This window comes from Ornithodoros turicata, chromosome 4 (assembly GCF_037126465.1).
Source record: "Ornithodoros turicata isolate Travis chromosome 4, ASM3712646v1, whole genome shotgun sequence".
NCBI lineage: Eukaryota > Metazoa > Arthropoda > Arachnida > Ixodida > Argasidae > Ornithodoros > Ornithodoros turicata.
The window spans coordinates 3,733,987-3,754,217 of NC_088204.1; the positions used below are offsets into that span (position 1 = coordinate 3,733,987).

General features: G+C 47.0%; 1 protein-coding gene across 1 annotated transcript; it reads left to right on the forward strand.

The window, feature by feature from the left end:
* The first annotated feature begins 351 nt into the window (after positions 1-351).
* On the forward strand, positions 352-16,635 carry LOC135390733 (uncharacterized). Its single transcript, XM_064620584.1, has 25 exons — positions 352-485; positions 804-946; positions 1,006-1,140; positions 1,926-2,063; positions 2,127-2,306; positions 2,810-2,949; positions 3,782-3,965; positions 5,251-5,483; positions 7,281-7,449; positions 7,512-7,673; positions 8,089-8,286; positions 8,380-8,597; positions 9,931-10,037; positions 10,202-10,470; positions 10,559-10,688; positions 10,748-10,967; positions 13,053-13,335; positions 14,046-14,255; positions 14,326-14,583; positions 14,669-14,806; positions 14,872-15,114; positions 15,402-15,693; positions 15,753-15,910; positions 16,039-16,275; positions 16,360-16,635. The coding sequence occupies exons 1-25, from the start codon at positions 440-442 to the stop codon at positions 16,513-16,515; spliced, it is 4,647 nt and encodes a 1,548-aa protein (XP_064476654.1). The 5' UTR covers positions 352-439; the 3' UTR covers positions 16,516-16,635.
* Positions 16,636-20,231: the final 3,596 nt, after the last annotated feature.

Below are 20,231 nucleotides of genomic sequence, written 5' to 3' on the forward strand. Positions count from 1 at the left end.
CGAAGTCCTTGGTTTGTCACATAATGGAATCGACGGAATCGCTGATCGAAGCAGAACGTCCTGGTGGTAAGGAAAAAATAAAAAAAGAAAGAAAAGATGAATACGAATATGTTGTCCGCATCTTATAAATCGAATGTTTCGCCAACAGATAAGATACAGATGTTCTGGAAATCAAAAAGTAAAAGCAAGAAATAGGCAGCGTGTCTTTTTCGGAGAGCCTACACCAGTTGAAATCCATAGTCTCTCGAAGCAGGCTTGGAAATAGTGCCCTATCTGCGTCGGACTCTCATCCGGGCAGTCAAAAGAAACGCTTTCAAGAGTCTGCGAACGTATCAGTTCAGGAAAATCTTCGAGACAAGATAGGAGGAAAAATAACAGCGAGTCCATCAAGGTTCCATACAGAAGCAGGATGATCTGCTGGTGAGACTATACATCTACTATGGAACTCGTGCTACTATCCTTGCTGGTCATTGGATCCGTTTCAGGTAAGAATTTATGATAAAGTACAAACTTATAAAACATTACGGCAGCACTTGCTACTTTGTTTTTAAATTCGTCAATTACACCTCTCACCAAACCTTTAAAAAAAAGTCACCGCCGGGGCCTTCAAAGAGGGCCTTCGCTTAGATCCAGACGTTTTAGCTTTATACTGGGTCTTGTAATAACCATCGATGATGACGTTTCTCTCTCTCCTGTTTCGTCGTCCTTTTTGGTGTGTCTGCAGAGACACTTGCGCTAATTGCTTTCCTGAGATGCGACACGTCGGTGAGAATTGTGCCTCAGATAAGCATTTTGCTCTTCAGGCTTCCAAGTGGGCAAGGAATATCGCTATGACTACGACGGGACGATCCAGATCACCGAATCTGGCATACCGGCGGACACAGTCGGATTTGCCTTCAGGTGCGAGGTCATCGTACAACCTCAAGAGGATCACACGCACCTAAAGGTACGTCTCTCAATCTTCCACTGTTCAAAAGTCACGTGACTCGTTGCACCGTATCGCAGGTCGTGAATTTCGAACTGGACATCGTCGATAAAGGTGTCGCCGATTTCAACGCGTACGAATTTTCCTATCGGTCCTCGGCAAGCCTGACGGAACACATCGAGAAGCCGTTCGCCGTAAAGTTCACCAATGGAAAGGTCAGTTCAGCTTACGGACGGATACGTCATGCACCAGCATTCTCTCGTTAGTGGTAACATTCGCAAGGCCATGCTGAAGATTACTAGGTGGTAGGATCGAATGCTGTATTCCGCCCCCCCCCCCCCGTATTATCGTATTAATCCCCGGCCTTCCAGTGCTTCCTAATCTCCTCTATCAAGAGAGAACTGATGTTCTGAGGCTGGAACAACATAGAAAGGACAAACACCATACAAAGCCTCAATTTATCCTCCTCTATCAATTTGTCCACATCATGATCTCAAATTACATTAGAGCATGTAACTTCAGAACCACTGGAATTTATTTTAATGATTATGAATCCGGTGTATCACCGTAACTTCAAGTACGTTGAAATGGGAAACAAAAAAAAAGTAGAAAAGACACTGACAAGGATCCCGCAATGAGGGAATCACAAACGTAACATGAAAACGGTTACGGGCAACTAAGGTTTATTTGAACGACAGCGTTCGTGCAAGAAGATGTACTTCTTCAGGTTACACAAATAACTGCGACACAAGTACATGTAACCAAAGAAACGAAGATGCAATAAAAGGGGTTTCCAGGAACAAGTACACAGAACCACCGGACAGGAATACAATGTACCACACGAACAACCGTCACTTTTCCCACAGCTCACGTTCAAATAAACATTGGTTGCTCCTAACCGTTTCCATGTTACGTTTGTGATAACTTCAAATACGTTTAATTGCGAGAGCATCGGTTCTAAACTAACACCCTTCATAACTCTCCTCCTTTCAATGCCCAGTTTGTAAACATCGAACTGGACGAGGACGAACCGCTATGGTCTCAAAACGTGAAACGAGCATTGGCGAGCCTCTTTCAAGTTGACCTGACGGAAGGCAGAAACGCCGATCCTCATGCCAGAGAGTACAGCACTTTTGAGGTATTCTGATCAAGGATTCTTCCAAAATAGTGTTCCTGAACCATCACACTGCGTGTCCTTTAGGAGAGTATTAGTGGCAACTGCGAGACGCTGTATGTCCTCTCCGACGACGTCACTGACGACCACGAGGGCAACTTTGAAGTTACCAAAGCGAGGAACCTGGAGAACTGCACCTACACGGCCATGGCTTTTTACGGAAATTTCCATGCGAAGACATGCCAGTCGTGTGGCTCAAGGGAAGCAGTGAGTACCTGGGGTATCTATCTAGAGGAAACAACAAACAAACAAACAACAAATTCTGCCCCCACCCCCCACCACACACACGCATATACACACATAAAGAGATGATGATGAGATTGGGCTGACGCTTACTCCCACGAAATCATTACCTCTGCACATGCACCTCTGTATCAGCCAGTGGCGTATCTAGGGTGTGGCAGGTGTGGACAGGTGCCATGGGCGCCAGGTGAACAGGGGCGCCATTATGTGGTCGGGTGTGAATGTGCCAGGTCGGGCACTCAACCTGGCACATTCATAAATGATCTAAAGCACCCGCCATTAGAGAGGTTGTAGCGTGAAACCTAGTGCGGACCACACGAAAACGCATCCCCAAGGACATCATGTTAACCATGTTGCCATGGGCGCAGGTAGCTCTAGATACGCCACTGGTATCAGCTGTCCTGCAGCTCCGATAAAGTAGCGTAAAGTGCATGACACGTTGTGTTACATTTCCCTACCTCTTTCAGCGTCCTCTGATACTCAATGCTGAAGCGAAGTACAAACTTCACGGAACGCCCGCGAACTTCGTCGTTGAAAGTGCCGTTGCAACAGCAAGCAAAGTCCTCAATCCTTTTCGTAGTGGCAAAGTGACCACAATGCACGAACGGTACGTCAGTGCTTCTGATATGCTTCTGCACCGAGTTATCAACATTGTCTGGTTTTTACCAGTATGGTGATTCGACTAATTAACGACAATTTCACACGTTTCGCCACCGATCCGATGAGTGCCCGGGTGGCAGCTTTCGAGGAACAGTGGATCTTGAAGCGTATCTCGACACTTCACACTCGACATTTGCGCGAAGCTAATGAAAATATCGTGAGGCAGAAGACGCATGGCCAACACGGATCGACACGACTCAACGACTGGAGTCGTGTCTTCGTGTAGTTCCCCTGTGTGCCGAGACTGAGGCTTTTACATTATGGAGTTCAGGTCTAATAGCCCCTGGCACTATTGGACACGAAGAAACTGTGATGAGCTAATCATTTTACAACGCAGCGGACATTGGCTTCGTTAATTAATTAATTAATTATCAATAATAATCATTATAATAATCAATAATAATCATTATTATAATCAATTAATTATTAATCATATTAATCATACTCATTAATCAGCGCCTGGGGCCTGTCAAGCTACGTGAGCAGCTTTTTCGACAGTGCTCTGGGTTCATTTATTGGACCAAATAAAGTTGAAGTTGAAGTTGAAGTTAATCTAGGATTGGCTTTCGTAAAATTTCAGAAACCCGACTGACGAGCTCTTACCAGTAAAGCGTTCTTCAGGGAAGGACACTCGCAAACTTTCATTTCAGCCAAATGTGTTCTCGCGTTGTCTGTGCCATCGTCTTCCGTTATTATCGGGCTACTAAAGCACTAGGTCTCGAACAATCCATGAAGACGGCTTACTACCACTGACTCTGTATTGTTTGCCTCCGATACAGCCGCTCCCTCCACTTGGCTGCCGTAGAGGAAGCCATCACAGACACCGCAACCTCCGACAGTCTGCAAGTTCATACGAGTCTCGCAGAGAAGCAGCCTACCAGCACGTCGCTCCAGAAGAGGGAAGACCTCGGGAACAACAACGCATTTCTACATGGTTATAACATAAGCCTCAACAGACAGAAGGCAGGTGCAACTACTATTCTCGTATATTTGAGCTGATGCCGCGGCAAGAGTACTCGGTAGAAACGCAAAGCACGTTCCCCTTCACTTTTTTATCGTCGACCATATTGACAGCACTGGACCATTTCCCAGTAAGCGCATGCGCATGCGGAGCTGCATGCAGGCGGACGCTATGCTATAGTTGGGGGGGAAATCATGCGGCGCGTTAAGTAGCAACTCTGCAGAGCATGTTCTGCCCACTCTGTCCCTCTCGCTCCAGAGCATCTGCTACACTGGAGCGTTGCCCGTGCAAAGTATCTCTATCTCTACCCAGAAGGAGTGCTCTCAGCAAACACCACTTAGATAGAAAGCCTGCACACTCGTCGACGTGACGTAACTATTAAGGGTCAGCCAATCAGGATCGTGTTTTCAACGGCCGTAGCCAATCACGAACGTGCTTTCAGCGGTCGATGGTCATGGAGAAGAACCACTGTCGTCTGCGAGTTGTGATGGAACGTCCCCGCGTACTAAATAGGAAACTTTGAAATAAAGCGCAAAACGTGTCAATCTTTCTCAAAACTGATTGCACTTGCACTTTTTGGACTAAATACTGATTTAGGTCCGCAGGTTCCAGATCAGCTGCAATCATTTGCGGGTTATTGAATTCGCAGAACGGTGAATCGCAGTAGCAGACGATTTCTGACTCTTAATGGCCACGTAGGGTAGGAGGGAGAGGAGGCAATGCGCGGGCTTTCTCTATCCACTAGGTGGCGTTGTCTCAGCACAGGAGGGCGGAGAGCACGAGAAACACTCCCACTTGCAGGCAGGAGCACGGGAGCGTCACACTCTGCAAGAGGGGATGTCCCGTTTAGTAGGAAGGAGCGGAATCCCACGCGCTCCCGAACCACGGCCTAATGCTCCCGTGGACTTCCAAGGATGCGTAGACTAGAGACTCTAACGTAGACTTGAGACTAGAGGTCAAGACTTGACGACGCTTTTTAGTCTATGCGCATTCATTCTTTCCGTACGTCTTCTCTTGTTAGTTGGTCACATGGCGTGCCAGTGCGTATGAGCCAATCCGATGAGATTAATGGGGGTGGGGGGGCATGATGTTCGACAATGAGCCCCTATGGGGGCATTGCGTTTGTGGAGTTCCCGTACAACGACGAAAGGGACGAGGAGACAGACAGTCTCTTCCTCTACTTCCCTGTATGTTCGTCCTTTTCGTCATTCTTTCGGGACTCCACAAGCCCAAGGAGATGCTACCGTCGTCTCACTTTCTTATGGCTACTTTTCTTCTGGGGAACAGTACCCACAATATTTTGATGCACTGGCTGACCTGCACTTCAACGAGGATGACTACAAGGACGCTCTCCACAAAGGAAGTCCCGCCCAAAGGTTTGTAGGTGTGTACCACACATTCATCGGCTTCGACTACAATGAGACCGCCGGGCTTTTCAAGCCTGACTGGGATAGTCAGCTCGGAGGAGAACCGGAGGAAGACGACCAGAGTCCAGAACGGAAACACGAGAAAGACAAAAGGTATGCAACAGACGTCAACGAACTTGACAGGATACTATCGGTCCCCTGGCGGGAGGACCTCGATATTCTCGGTTGCGAAATCCTCGATCTCGAAATTCACGATTTGGAAACGCGGAAAATCAACGAGAATGCTCGGTTGCTTCGCAAGACGATATGCCGTATCTAAAAAAAAACACCACTCCACTATCAAATCACTGAAATTCACGAATTTTCGATGCCCCTACAAGTCTTTTCAGCGAACGAAAGTCACATTCTAACGGCCGTTAGGCCTAGCAGGACGGACACGACAGAAAAGCACGTTGATTAGTTTATTATTCGGTTAGTTACTCGATTAGTGCAAGTTCTGTGTTCGTTGCGGGCAGTTTCACGCGCGTGACTGTGCGTTATATAGTCAGATAATATTTATTGACAGCAGTTTATTTTGCAACGGGAATTTCAATTACTTCAGATCGAGGTACACTCCTACTGGCTAGCCCCCTTTAGCTCGAAAGACCGTGTAGGTGCTGTTCGAAAGGGCGCGCTGGTATCCTTGAAGGACAGGGTACCGGTCCATAAACATCGCTGTCCTTGCCTTCGTCTGTGAAGTCAGTCCCGAGACGAGGAGTTGAGACAAATTCTCCTTACACAGCAAAAGTTTATCTCTCTTTATTTAATTATTTTATTTGTTTTTTCTCTTTATTTTAAGCCTCGTTACACAGCAAAAAGCTAAGGAACAGCCTCTACTTTACCCCCGCCGCACATACGTAATTCATACGTTTGGTAGAAGTTGTAGACCGAGAATTGGATCTTCCAAAGGTTTTGTTCAGGTGTGGAAACAACGCATAGGGAAGCCTGTAATTTGCTCATTCCTTCCTCTTGATTCGTTTAGAGAGGATCTCCTGACTAATTTGTGCTGGAAAGCCTCAGAAAAAGGAAGGAAGGAACTGTACAAAATTAGTAGATGTTTTAACTATTCGTATTAAGTTGTGTCATTGCACATACTTTGGCCAGAGTGGAGGGGTCACAGTCCAACCCATGACTACCCTTTCCCCTCTTCGCCTTCCTCTCACCAACCCCTTCCCTCATCCTATAGACCCAATGGCAAGGTAGTAGCCTCGAGGGGGAGGAGGAGTGTCGTTGGGAGGAACCGAGAGGTCTGCCTGCCTGAATAGGCGGCATGTTTCTCGGGAGGGGAAAGGTGGTGGAGAGGAGGAGAGGAAAGGGTGAAGTGGAAGACCGAGCGGAATCCGCTCGGGGGGAGTATAGCTGCGTCCATGGGCCGACTTCAGGGGAACTGTGCCGGCATACGCCTATTACACATCTGAGGGAAACCCAGGAAAAACCCCAGACGGCACAGCCGGCCCGCGGATTCGAACCGCGGACCTCCCAGTCTCCGAGGAGGAGGAGTGTCGTTGGGAGGAACCCGAGAGGTCTGCCTGCCTGATTAGGCGGCATGTTTCTCGGGAAGGGAAAGATGGTGGAGAGGAGGAAAGGGTGAAGTGGAAGACCGAGCGGAATCCGCTCGGGGGGAGGATAGCTGCGTCCATGGGCCGACTTCAGGGGAACTGTGCCGGCATACGCCTATTACACATCTGAGGGAAACCCAGGAAAAACCCCAGACGGCACAGCCGGCCCGCGGATTCGAACCGCGGACCTCCCAGTCTCCAAGCGCACGCGTTACCGCTGCGCCACCGGAGCTGGTCCCAGTCTCCAAGCGCACGGAGCTGAGCATTTTCCCGCATCATCATCATCATCCTGTTGTTGTTGCTGTTGTTGTTATTGCTCCTATACTACTTGAGGAACCGGAATCGTTTCTAGAGCCCTTTTCCTGGACCTCCTGAAGGCTTCAGGTGTCAACCAACACATCAACCTGTTCATCAGCCTGGTAGAGGAACGCAAGCTCACCTCAGCGGAGGTCGAGGACTTCATCAGCAAACTTCCACTCAACGTGCTCGAGCCAAGCGAAGCCGTCCTGCACGGAATCATAGTAAGGAACCTTTTACGCGGAACTAAAAGCGGAACTCAAAACGAACGTATTTTTTGTGACAGGATCTTTGCAAGCTCCCTTTCGTCAAGGAACGCGAGCGCTTGGAAGGTGCCTGCCTTCTTGTATTGGGCACGCTTATCGAAAGGAACTGTCAGCGAGCTGATATCGATGATAAAGAAGACGGTGGATTTTGCAAGCCCGAAATTGTGGAAAGGTTCTACGACGTAAGTGAAACAATATAGGGAGATGGGAAGGTGTCCCCGATAGCGGTTCCGAAGATATCATGGGCCCAGGCAGCACAATGTACTGAAAGTCGAGCGCGGTGGGGGTGGACGGGTAGGCGGAAGGTCTTGAACAGACCCGTGAAACTAAACAACGTTGATAATACCCTAATACCCTCCACCCCTATTGCACTTGGCTTTCAGTACATTGTGCTGCTTGGGGGGCCCATTGCCTTATTCCTTTGATATGGGCGGCACAACGTTGGAGATGAGTCGGCGTCGCGTCGGCGTACAGCGCTTGCGATGTACCAGAACTCCGTTCTAAACGCTAAGCTACGAAACAATGTGGACTAGTGGACACTGCGTTCTCTGCCATAATCACGTATCAGCGTCTAACACCGCTGCCCTTACCTTCCAGTATAACATAGTTCCAGCGGATGTGAGGAATCAAAGCCACTACCTGTCCGGAGTTTATTTTGAAATAGCTGGAAGACTAGCTACGAGACGAGCTGTCCGCCAGCTGTCACGATTTGTCAGCCCACAAGTTCAATGCCCCGAGCTGCGGCAAGGATCAGCGTGGGGACTCGTACGTGCTGGTACCAAGCATCCGAACCTGGTATGCCTCCCTAATACACTCCTTAGCAGATTCAATCTCAATCCTCCCGGGGGCATTTACTTACTCGCTGACTTTCTGTATTCTGTTCCACAGGTACGACAAATCCTGCTCCCGATCTTCAAGAACACGAGCGAAAGTCATCCTATCCGTATCGCTGCTTTCGTCGGTGTGACAGCCACGCACCCCGACCTCTACCTTCTCCGCCATATTGCCCGAGAAATCATCCACGATCCCAGCGATCAAGTAGCGTCCTACGTCACTAGTTTCTTCCGGGAGATGGCCAAGTCCAAGCATCCGTGCTACGCGGATTTGTAAGTATACGCTCTTAAAAATGAACTTCACCACATAGCACGCTCCTAGCCAACCACCATCCCGAATGACAACGTTCTCGCCCCTGATTTGTTGAAAACGGGAGGTGGAGCCTATTTTGTGCTCATTATGCACGGCACAGAATAGGCTCCGCCTCCCGTTTTCAACAAATCAGGGGCGAGAACGTTGTCATTCGGGAGGATGGTTGGCTAGGAGTGTGCTTTGTGGTGAAGTTCATTTCTGAGAGTGTAGAAGCGCTACCGGACGTGTGGATACATTTCTATTTAGAACTTACTCCTAACAGACCCCTCTATTCAAAATGAAAGGACTACCTTTCGTTCCCGTTAAGAAACTTGACTATCCACGACGAAGGGATAGTGACAAATTTCCTATCTGAATCCTAAACAGGACATGCACTGGACGTCCCGAATGTCGTCCGTCTGAGATATCGAGGGGACATCCTCGGAACGTTACATCGGGATTTTTCCCTCTCCTGGATGTTATGGGGCCGTGGATATACCCGGAGGATTTTTTCTGTTGTCTGGGTTATTCCGAACAGAGTCGCCTATTCAAAATTGAACGGCTACCTTCACTGCGTTCACTTTATGAAACTGTCCACGATGTAGGGATTCGTCGTGATTGTTTAATCGAGCGCTTTGGTTCGGTGGTGTCTGGGTCTGATGGATAAACGTCCTTAGGTTGCTGTCAGACTCACCAGAGTAAAGTTCCCCCAATATTTCAGGAAATATATTGCAGCAGTCGACATTTAATAAGCGCAAACTTTATGCAACGAAGTCTACATGTACAACTTAGAGAAAGCACGTGAGCGTTGGGCCGACTCTCCTTGGTGGCCTCCGCTAAAACTAACCCTTGCTTTTCTGGTCTTTCTAGTTTTCTTTTCTTTTCTTTTTTTTTTTTTTTCGGTGTCGTTGACATCCCGTCGGCTCCTCTCAGAACGCAGCGCTCCCAAACTGACTGTACCTGACACCCCGAGCGGCTTCATCTATTCTCACTATCATATAAACACAACATCCACATGCCTATCCCGCATCCGTTTCAGATTCTAATAACCAGGCTCGAAGCTGAAATCATTCATCCAGCCTGCAGTTGCGAGTCATCAGTGACGTCTGCCTGATCCGTCCTCGTAATCATATTGTCGCTAGGCCATCCTGCATACGACTAAAACACGTGTATATTGTGTCATAAACAGCAGTATGCCACATTTCGGCACATTCCCACCAGCAATGGGGTAGTGTATCACACCTGGCGATGAAGCACTCCAATCATGATAAAAATAAATAAAATTAAGGATGTTGTTGTTATTATTATTTTCAGGTCACGTAAACTGGAGTACGTGCTCCCTGTCTGGAACGGGGTAAGTCGATTCGCCAGGACACCGGGACATACAGAATCTCGCTTCACTATGACAAACATCGATTACGGTAAGTTCCACTTCAAGACTGGTATTTATTGACCAGGGCACGGGCAATCTCGGAAACCGCACGCTGCGACTTCTCGCAATAAACGCCACGAATTGAAGGTTTCACGATAGACCTGCATATATTCTGACCGTGAACGCTTATACAAAACACCTTTCACATTGCAGAAGAGTACGGCTACTATGGAGCTGTACAAACTTCCATAATCATGTCCGAAGACAGCTACCTTCCATTGTCCGTTCACTACGCCAAGACCGATTGCTTCAATGGGTTCTGCTACGACACTATGTCACTAACCTATCAGGGCTACGGAGTCGACAGACTGTACGCGGCAATGGTTTCACCTCGCCCTGGTAAAAAGCAGAGCTTGTGGAACTTCTTCGGTAGACGGAGGACACCAAGGGGCGCGGAGGAGCACCAAAAGTTGGACAGCAGCGTACGTCCCAATTATTCATCTATGCGCTCCAGTGAACGGAACTACCTACAGAACTGGTCTCTCGTAATAAGACAACGGGTTGTTTCAGCTCCCGATCACCCCGAGAGATTTCAAGCCCATCAGTGCACGCTTCAAGTTGAACTTTTGGGGACATAGGATAGCAACTTGGGACTTGGAGGAGACGTTTTCGCACCTCCTCAGAGAGCCTTCCAAAATAGGTACGTATTCTCACACAAGACGAAGTCGGTACAACACAACTTCTATGTGACCTCAACAGGCGAGAACCTGGCACACCTGTTCATCACCAAGCTGCAACGCGCCGGGGAAAACAAGTACTTTTCTCTGTTCCCCGTTATGGTTGTGCAAATTCCCACCGACATGGGCTTGGCAGCCTATCTAGAACTAAAAGGGTCAGGCTTCTTTTACGTCAACCGCCGCCCAGCAACACTCGGGCAAGAATTCAACAAGATCCGGGTGGAGTTCCAGAGGCACTACCTGTAAGTAAGATAAGACCTCACTCTTAAAAATGAACTTCACCGCATAGCACGCTCCTAGCCAACGATTATCTCGAATGATATCGTTATCTGCCCTGATTTGTTGAAAACAGGGGGCGTACGCCTTTTCTGTGACAATTATGAACAGCATAAGTGTCACAGAAATGGCGTACGCCCCCCGTTTTCAACAAATCAGGACAGATAACGATATCATTCGAGATAATGGTTGGCTAGGAGCGTGCTATGCGGTGAAGTTCATTTTTAAGAGTGCTTGCGCCACACGCCTATGGCTGATAGCAGAGTTGTTCACGTTACTCGAAAAGAGTAATTGATTACAATTACTGTTACTACTGCGCGAAAAGCAATTCTTTACCGTTAGAAATTACTTCATCAAAAATGTAATACGTTACCGATTAAAAGTGCAACGCGTTACTTTTCCCGTTACTTTTAAATTGTGGGCCATAGCAAAGCCAACAAGCCTGGAGTGAATGCAATCATATGCAGCTCTTGTTGCAAATTCTAATATGAGACACCAACATACATGATAAGCGAAATTCCCAAATACATTTGAAAGCAACATACAAAACACATACACGCGTTTATTACAGATTTATATGCACATTTAAAACAACACCGAAACATCCGCTTCGTTTTGTTACTATCGTTATGTTCAGCCCGCACGATTTATCGATACACTATTTACTGTTGCTCCAGTAGGTCGCGGTTGTAAGGGATTATCATATTACTGTGGTGTGCGTGGAACACGTGTGGACTATAGAGATGACCGTCACAGTGACCTCTGCGTCATTGCTTCAGTCGAACTCGTGGTGGAACAGAAGAACAGATTGGCTCGCTGAAAAGGGTTGCCATTGTTGACAGAAGGTTAAAAAAGTACTCGATTACTCAGTAATTGATTACCGAAAATTGTAATGAGATTACTTGGAAAATTACTTGCTCACAAAATTAATTGGTTACGTTAAAAAATTACTGAAAAAAGTAATTGGTTACTAGTAATGCGTTACGTACAACTCTGGTTGATAGTAGGGACGTGCCAACCGAACCCGCGAATTCACGAATCCTCGAATCCTAGGCAGGGATTCGAGATTCGCCAATCCGAATCCCAGAACGGCGAACCGAATCTTTCGAATCCACCAACCACGTTCGTTCGTTTCTTTTTCAAGATGGCACCTCCGGAATCCGCCGAAAACCTCATTGACCGACGGGTGTTTCCTTGTTTGTTTGTTTACATTGCTCTGGACCGAAAGAGTTCACGCAGGAACTGTTACGTTACAAGTTTAAAAGTAACCTTGTTTTGCTTTCGATTGTTGCTTAGTTTTATGGAAATAAATTCAACACTCGAGAATTTATTAATTTCTTGTAGTCGATGAACAACGTGTGAAATAAATTACGTTTAAGAACTACACTCTTAAAAATGAACTTCACCGCATAGCACGCTCCTAGCCAACCATCATCTCAAATGATATCGTTATCTGCCCTGATTTGTTGAAAACGGGGGGCGTACGCCTTTTCTGTGACACTTATGCTGTTCATAATTGTCACAAAAAAGGCGTACGCCCCCTGTTTTCAACAAATCAGGGCAGATAACGATATCATTTGAGATGATGGTTGGCTAGGAGCGTGCTATGCGGTGAAGTTCATTTTTAAGAGTGTATACGCGTATATATTTGCTCCTGAAACTGAATTTTTTTAATTTGTATTTTCATTTTAAACAAATGTATCATGTTCTGCTTCAAAACACTTTTCAGTAGAAGTGTTTCTTATTTTATTTTTTCTGGCTTTTTAAACTCTTTTTCAAGAAAGGATTCGTAAGATTCGTGGATTCGTAGAACCTTCCTTGGATTCGGATTTGGATTCGGATTCGAAAAATTCTGGATTCGTCCCACCTCCAGTTGATAGAAAGCACGCCCCCATCTGTGATCCGCTTATACAGTGCACCCCCCACTTCGGATTCGAACAACTAAAAGACAATTTGAATAATAAGAATAGACTTAAGTCTAATGAGAAAACATAATAAGCCCCAATTCTTGCGAAGTATGTCTATAGACAGTAACGCGTCCTGTTGCGCAGAATGGACGTGTACCAGTACGGGTTCTTCGGCATCGATCTCCCGTTTGACCAGGCCTATGTTGGCGTCGGATTCGAAAAAAGAGTGGCTTTCTCGTTGCCTCTGCACCTGCGAGCGACCTACGACTTGATGGCGCACAAGCTAAAACTGGAAAGACCTCTGTCCCTTCCCATGGACGCGCTCAACTATTACTTCAAGCCTTACGCAGCTTTTGGATATTACAATGACTCGATTTCCATGGAAGATATTGGGCTGGCAACGTACAACGACGAGGAACTCACTTGGGTAACAGATTTGATACCTTATCAAAGCTTGTAGATTGTTCTCGTAGCATGAGCGCTCCCAAGCAGCACAACTAGAACTACTAGCTATGATAAGGTAGATGGGTAGAAATCCAGCGAACCGGTAGAACGTAGGAAGGAGTTGCCTCAGGACAGAAGCCGCCGATATTTCGAACAGAGACTGTTCTTCTTCTGGAGGAAGAACAGAACAGAAAGAACAGAAAGAACAGAAGAACAGAAAGAACAGAAGAAGAACAGTCTCTGTTCGAAATATCGGCGGCTTCTGTCCTGAGGCAACTCCTTCCTAGCTATGATAAGACATGATAAGATGGAAGAACAGCGGATAGAAAACGGCATTCTGGTACCCATCAAACGTTGTAGGTACATGAGGACTCTAAAATGGAATACGTTCAGACAGGATAACGAGCCTAGGCCAGCCCCCACGTAGGGACTAACACAAATACCGCACCATAAGAGCCTATGAGACAAAGTGAACAAGTAATTCAGGAAAAAGCCAACGAATGCCTTCGTAGGGGGATTCCTAGGTGATGTTGTATGTTCATAATTGTAATATCTCAAAAGAGTGGAACATGCAACTGAACACCTTTTACTTAAACAGTAAGAGGAGGGAGCAGTCAGCGTTACACATACGCTATGGAGAGTTTAATACTGGCTCGCGCACTAGCAATTCGTACAATTTGTCTCTTTGTCTAGCACAACAAGACGTATTTGACGGACTTCCTTGGCTTCGGTTACGACGTGAAGAGTCGGCTACTTGCTGGAGGTCTGAAGAAGTCACTGCATCATTTCTGGTACGACCTGAGCTTTTTCCAGAAAGCCTTCCACGTGGACGTAAATCCCCATGGGTACCAGAGGTACTTAAGTGTTCAGGTCGTCCCAGCAGAGGAAGACACCACCCACACTGTAGGGACCCACACGCTGGACCGTAATTTGTACACTGGTGCACCAAATAACTCGTAACATTCTTCGTCAGATTGAGGTTGACATTGACTACAAGGCGTACGGCCCAGACGACGTGGAACGTCACAGCAGCTACGCACCAGTCGAAGGCACTCCTGGAAACACAACATCGCGCGTTCTCATTGTGGACTTCGTTTACAAGGGGGAGACCAAGACCCGCACCGTAAGAGCAGAGCTGCAGGTGACACATACAAGAGACCTTCTCAAGCACTGGGTCAGATTTTACTATGACAGATCACCTTTTCACGATGTAGAGCTGAACCATACGACGGTGAGGGTCTCGCTACAGTAATACTTGACGAAAGACATTGGTTCAAGCCATTGGTTGGAGATCTAATCCACCCGCCTCTCCGTAGGTTTGCTTAGACACTGCTGTAACGTTCCCAGCAAAGGACTGGCAAAAGTTCAGCAATCTGGTCACATTCTACCAAGGAAGCACTGTCGAAGCCAAGGCTAATCTTATCTATGGTGCTAACTGCTCTCAGGGTTCCAGGGCAAGTATTTCAATCTCATAAGCCATAATAATCACTTCCTGACGCCCCATCGCAAATACGAGCAGATCTCCCTTCATGGTACATACGAGCACACTGATGCTGATGCTGAAGAGATCGAAGACATCGCCAGCGGCAAACCACCGAGCAAGAACAGATTCAAGCAGAACATACTGCGAAACCTGTACGAAAAATGCCGCTTCTACCAGGAACAAGGCATTCCTATGAACTACTTCTGCAATAAGTACCTGTACCAGAGCAGCCGCCTTGGAAAGCTCAACCTTGACGTCGAGTACCATAATCTCGAATCGGTATGTAGTATTTAACTCCTCGAACGCTACACATCAGACGCAAGGTCTTTGTGTTCTTGTGGAGTTTTTGCTCTCCATCAGTCTGGCCACAGATATTTAAAAGTACCCTTTGCATCACGAACCCCAATTCGTTTGCGAAAAAAAACAAAAAAAAACAATGGGGCAGTGTACTGCCACAACGGCGGCGAATCAACATCCAACATGTATCTGCGTATGTGTCTAACAGAATGCTTGTGAGTACGATTCAGGCGGCCAAGCTACATTTTGTCTTTCTCGTTGACATCCAGCCACACGGCCCTTACCTCCTCCACGTTCTCCATCATCACAGCAAGAAACATCCCGACTTCTTTAGCACCATTCTCTCCCACTTCCGCGGAACAGATGGCAAACTTCGTGTTGTTTCCCAAGTTCCGACACAAAAAGAGTCTCATCAGACGACGCGCCTCGTCGTCACAACTGCTGATGGTCACGTGTTCCATCATGACCACGTACCCGTCTACACGCATCTTCTAGAACCACGTGTCTTCCACATGCCTGGGTACACCAACCTCCAGGAGTGCCTTACGTCCTACAAGCACGGTAGGTGGTCATGTGTGAACTGCTCATATGGTATGTCATCTCCATGCTTCCTGTCGCAGAGCACTGTGACCTCCAGGGACACAGCGTGCGCACCTTCGACGGAGCCTTTACCACACTGCCCAATACGGACTGCTACAGCGTTTTTGCCAGAGACTGTTCGCCTGGCAACCACTTCGTCATTCTCGCTAGGGCAACAGACATCCCAACGTTCCCCAAGGTCTGCTACGTCCCTTCGTGTTCCCTAGTCTCTGTGCTTTACATTATGCATCAAATTCACCAGCTCACTAGCTTCTTCCACGCGGTTGTCCACATTGTACCTTGCTATAAATTTTCACAACCCCGCAGGCATTGAAGGTATTCATCGCAGACACCGTTATCGACATCTTACCCTCCAATGAGGGCACTGGAGGAGTTCTGCAAGTGGACGGCGAAGTAGTGTCAGTATCCCATGACCATCCGTACAGCCACGTCGTCAATGATGCTGAATTATTCTACGTTGAAGACGACGGCCCTTCCTTCTCGATCCATTCAGATACTCACGGGATCCACGTCGTCTTCGACGGCCGCATATTGCTTGCGCAGGTAAGACTCAATGTTCCTCGTGTGTGTGTGACTGGAGGGCACCCGTGTCGTCGTTGTTATTACACTTGAACCTCTCTGTGACAGGTTGCTCCATTCTACCGAGGCAAGGTCTGCGGTCTTTGTGGTGACTACAACTATGACAGATTCAACGAACTGCGTGGTCCTGACAACCGGATCTACAATGACACTGCTGAGTTCGCCAAAAGTTATGTCGTTCCGTCTGATACCTGTACCTTGTGATGTCATATTGCACGGAAACAATAATATTTGTCTCGTATAATAGGTCGTATAAGAAAAACGAAACGCTCTTTGTTATATAATGAATAAATGCAATAAAATGCATAATGTCGTGCACAATTATCCCCTTGTCATCGCCATATCGTCGTCATCATGTATTTCTCTCTCTCTCTCTACCTCCTTGTTTGTCGCTGCGACGCGCCCTGTGGCGGTTTCGTCTTGGTTCGAGGTGCCGGTGCAGAGTGCACGTATACGTATGTCCACGACGTGTCTCGTACCCTTGTACCTTGTACCCGCAACTTATACCCTGCCACCAAGTTGCTGGCGTCCATAGGTCGAGAAGTTACCCGTCAAAAAGAACTCGTTACGAGTTAAGTTACCGTGTGAAAACTAAGTTAATAATGAAGTTCTTCAGCCTGTAATGTAACTCGCAGTTACGGAGCTAATTAAAAAAAAGAACTAGTTACTTCCAAGTTACTTCGGATACAAAATAGCATTACGCAAGTGCAGCGCGCGTGAGTAGTTGAGTTAGACCTTGAGTTGCCTGCGGAGGAGTGCAACACGCTTAGATCGTTTTCGTTTATGTCCAACAATAGACCTCTCCCTGTTTGTAAAGAAATGACGTCATAGTGTTGGACAGCGCCACAAATTTGGTAGAGTTGAACTACGCTCGAAGCTAGAGGTGAACGAGGTCGCGCCCGAAAGCCATGATCTTGAGGGGATTACGATGGTCCCTGAAAGGGATGCGACCTACCTTCGGTCCTACTTTTCTTTCAATAGGAGGCAGCGAACAAGTGCCCGTTCGCTTAACCCAGCCCTCTCCTACCGATTTGTTTCGGTTTCAGACTGTCTACCAGGGTCATGATGACGTTTCTCCGGTAGAGGTTCATTCGAACGCTTTGCATCTTTTACTCCCTGTGGGCGCACAGTGGTTCAGCTTCATTTCAATGGCAGCGGTTCTTACTTCCTGAATAGAATACTGTCATTGATTGAATATCACGTTTTATGTCAAAAAATGCCACGAAGGAACCGGAGAGAAAGCAAGAAACTATGTGGACGTGAGTGAAAAGCGAATTAAAAGTAACTTGGAACTTAAGTTACTTTGGCGAAGTTACTTGAGAAAGGAACTTAGTTCCTCCATCGAGTTACCACAGCGCAAAAGTACCGAGTTAAGTTACAAGTTACCAAAAAAAGGAACTTAGTTACAGCAAAGAGTTAGTTGTAGCGAGTTACCTTGAACTCTGCTGGAGTCCTCGGCCGGGTTCGAACCCGCGATCTGATTAGGTAGTATAGGTAAGCATACTGTGCCACATATATCACCAAGATAACACCGCAGTGTTGCTTTTGTAACGTTGCTACAACGTAAAACAGCGGGTCACTAACAATGTTGCATTAAGATTGCAGTGTCACATTTTTGCAATGTTGTTTCTGTAACACTGTTGCGAAACAATTAAGGCGGTCCCTATAGCAAGGTCTCATTTTTGCAGTCTTGGTTTCAGAACATTGTTGCAGCATAACGAAGGTTGTCATTGGTAACGTGACATCAATATTGCAGGGGAATATTGGTGCAACGTCACTGCTACACTTTGTGCTGACTGGGACATTTGGTCTCAAGTTTGGCCACCGACTCGAAACTTGTATTTATGCCGCCGAATCGCTGACTCACCATCTTACAACTGTGAGGCCAGTGAGCAGAACCGTTCAGCCGGGTGCCGCAAAATTTGCAGTAATGCAAACGGTGCTGCTTTCAGGGTCATCGACAGAAATAGTGCAACCGGTTAAACAGAACAAATGCAGGGCTGGCGGCAAACGACCTCAGGATGAAAATTGCCAATGTTTTATCACAATGCCTCGTGCGGCTCTTATAACATGGCTGGCGCGGTCATTGAAATGCCAGGCCAGTTTATCTTACCTACTCGACTGGAGGAGATAGCGGATGAACGTCGCACTCCACGCATGAGGGGGTCCGACGGAACTGATACAAACCCATTGAAGAGTAGTTAGCCAGTAAGGCTGACCACTGTCAGTCCGAAGAGAAAGTTGAATGTATTTTTTATTCCGTGTTGGCGCCCCGAAGCAACTGTGGCTATGAAAGGCGCACGGGCGTGGACGGATGGAGAGAGGACAGAAGCAAAGAGTAGGGGACAGGGGGGGGGTTAGTATGCGTCCTTGGCCGGCTTCATTGGAAGTGCGCTGACATTCGTCTGGAAAGTCAGCCTGAAAAGCAAGAGAAAACCTGATACAATCCAGCCGGTGGCAGGTTTCGAACCCAGCCATAGCCTCCTATATACATATAGGAGGCTATGACCCAGCACCTCCAAGTCTTCAGCACGACCCTGGCCACCACCAACGAGCGAGACGCCTTGACCTGCTGGGCCATATGCTGACGGTTGAATGTATAATAAGCTGACTTGTGCCCGTTACTCGAAAAAAGTAATTGGTTACCGTTATACCGTTACTTCTACACAAAAGGTAATTGATTGCCGTTACCAATTACTCGACTCCAAATGTAATTGAGTAACGAGTACAAAAGTAACGCGTTACTCCGGTCGTTACTCTGCATTCGCGCAAATTATACCCGTCTTTGTGTGCCTCAGAAAAAAAAGAGAAAACAAACAAAAAAGTTAAAGAAAAATTAAACAGGGAAACAGCTAAAATAACACAAAAACAAAAACCGCGGGACAGACAGGTACATATGTACGTCTACCGTATTTATCGCCCGGGAAGACGTTGACCCGATTGTGAAAGAACAATGTGTGGATCTTCCCCATGACTCACTAAACCTCCAAAGCTTCAGGTACCACCACACTGGTGTTGTAGGAAGAGATTAAGGAGAGAGATCTTGAAATTCCGGAACGTTATTGCAATGACCTCCCAACAAAGGCTGACGGTATGAGGGGCTTGACATGGGACAGAACATCTGAAAGACAGGTTAATCTCTAAAGTAATCTCTAAAGGGAAAAGTAATCAATTACTGGGTAATCGATTACTCAGAAATCTAATTGATTACTGGAAAAATTACTTTGACAGTAAAGTAACTGATTACTCGAAAAATAACTCAAGTAATTGATTACAAGTAACGCAGTTACTAGTAACGCGTTACGCACAAGTCTGATTAATATGTCATGGAACAACGGCATACGCGATGGAACATTCCATTCCAAAGTGTTGTTTTAAAAGGTAGCACAGGAGCACTGAAACCTTTCCGACGTCGTTGCAGTAACAATGAGAATTTGTTGTTGGTAGTCTCCCGGATTGATTCGCAAAAGGTTTCCCGTGTTCTTGTAATCCTTTATCGTTGTGAGTCACCGGGCCCTGCCGTGCCGGGCTCAACCCACTGGGCCACCGTGCCGCGAGAAGGACCGGGCCGCATAAAAGCAGGAAGGTTCGGGCCCTGTCAGGGTTGGGCCAGGAAAAATGGAGCGTCCAGAGCTCTAGCCGTTCCAATACATCCTACACCAGGAATGAGAGATATGTTTTCTGTTCCGTACTTGATTTGCTCTTGGTAATCGTATAACGAATACGTAAATGTGACGATGAATCAGGAAATTTCACTCTATATTCGTGGCTGTAGTTTCAAAGGGCAGTGCACTGGCCAGTTTGTGGCATGAAATGATGAATGAATGATGATGTGAATAATGGTGACGCGTGAATCATTATCGGAGTCCTTGGTATGTCAGACAACGGAATTGAAGGAATTGCTGAAGAAGCAGGGAACA

Bases quoted from the DNA above. Each gene is read 5' to 3' on its own strand.
- LOC135390733 (XM_064620584.1), top strand. From the start codon at position 440: ATGGAACTCGTGCTACTATCCTTGCTGGTCATTGGATCCGTTTCAG. The intron at 8,287-8,379 runs GTATGCCTCCCT...TCTGTTCCACAG, and splicing joins GTACCAAGCATCCGAACCTG to GTACGACAAATCCTGCTCCC. The intron at 15,115-15,401 runs GTATGTAGTATT...GTTGACATCCAG, and splicing joins AGTACCATAATCTCGAATCG to CCACACGGCCCTTACCTCCT.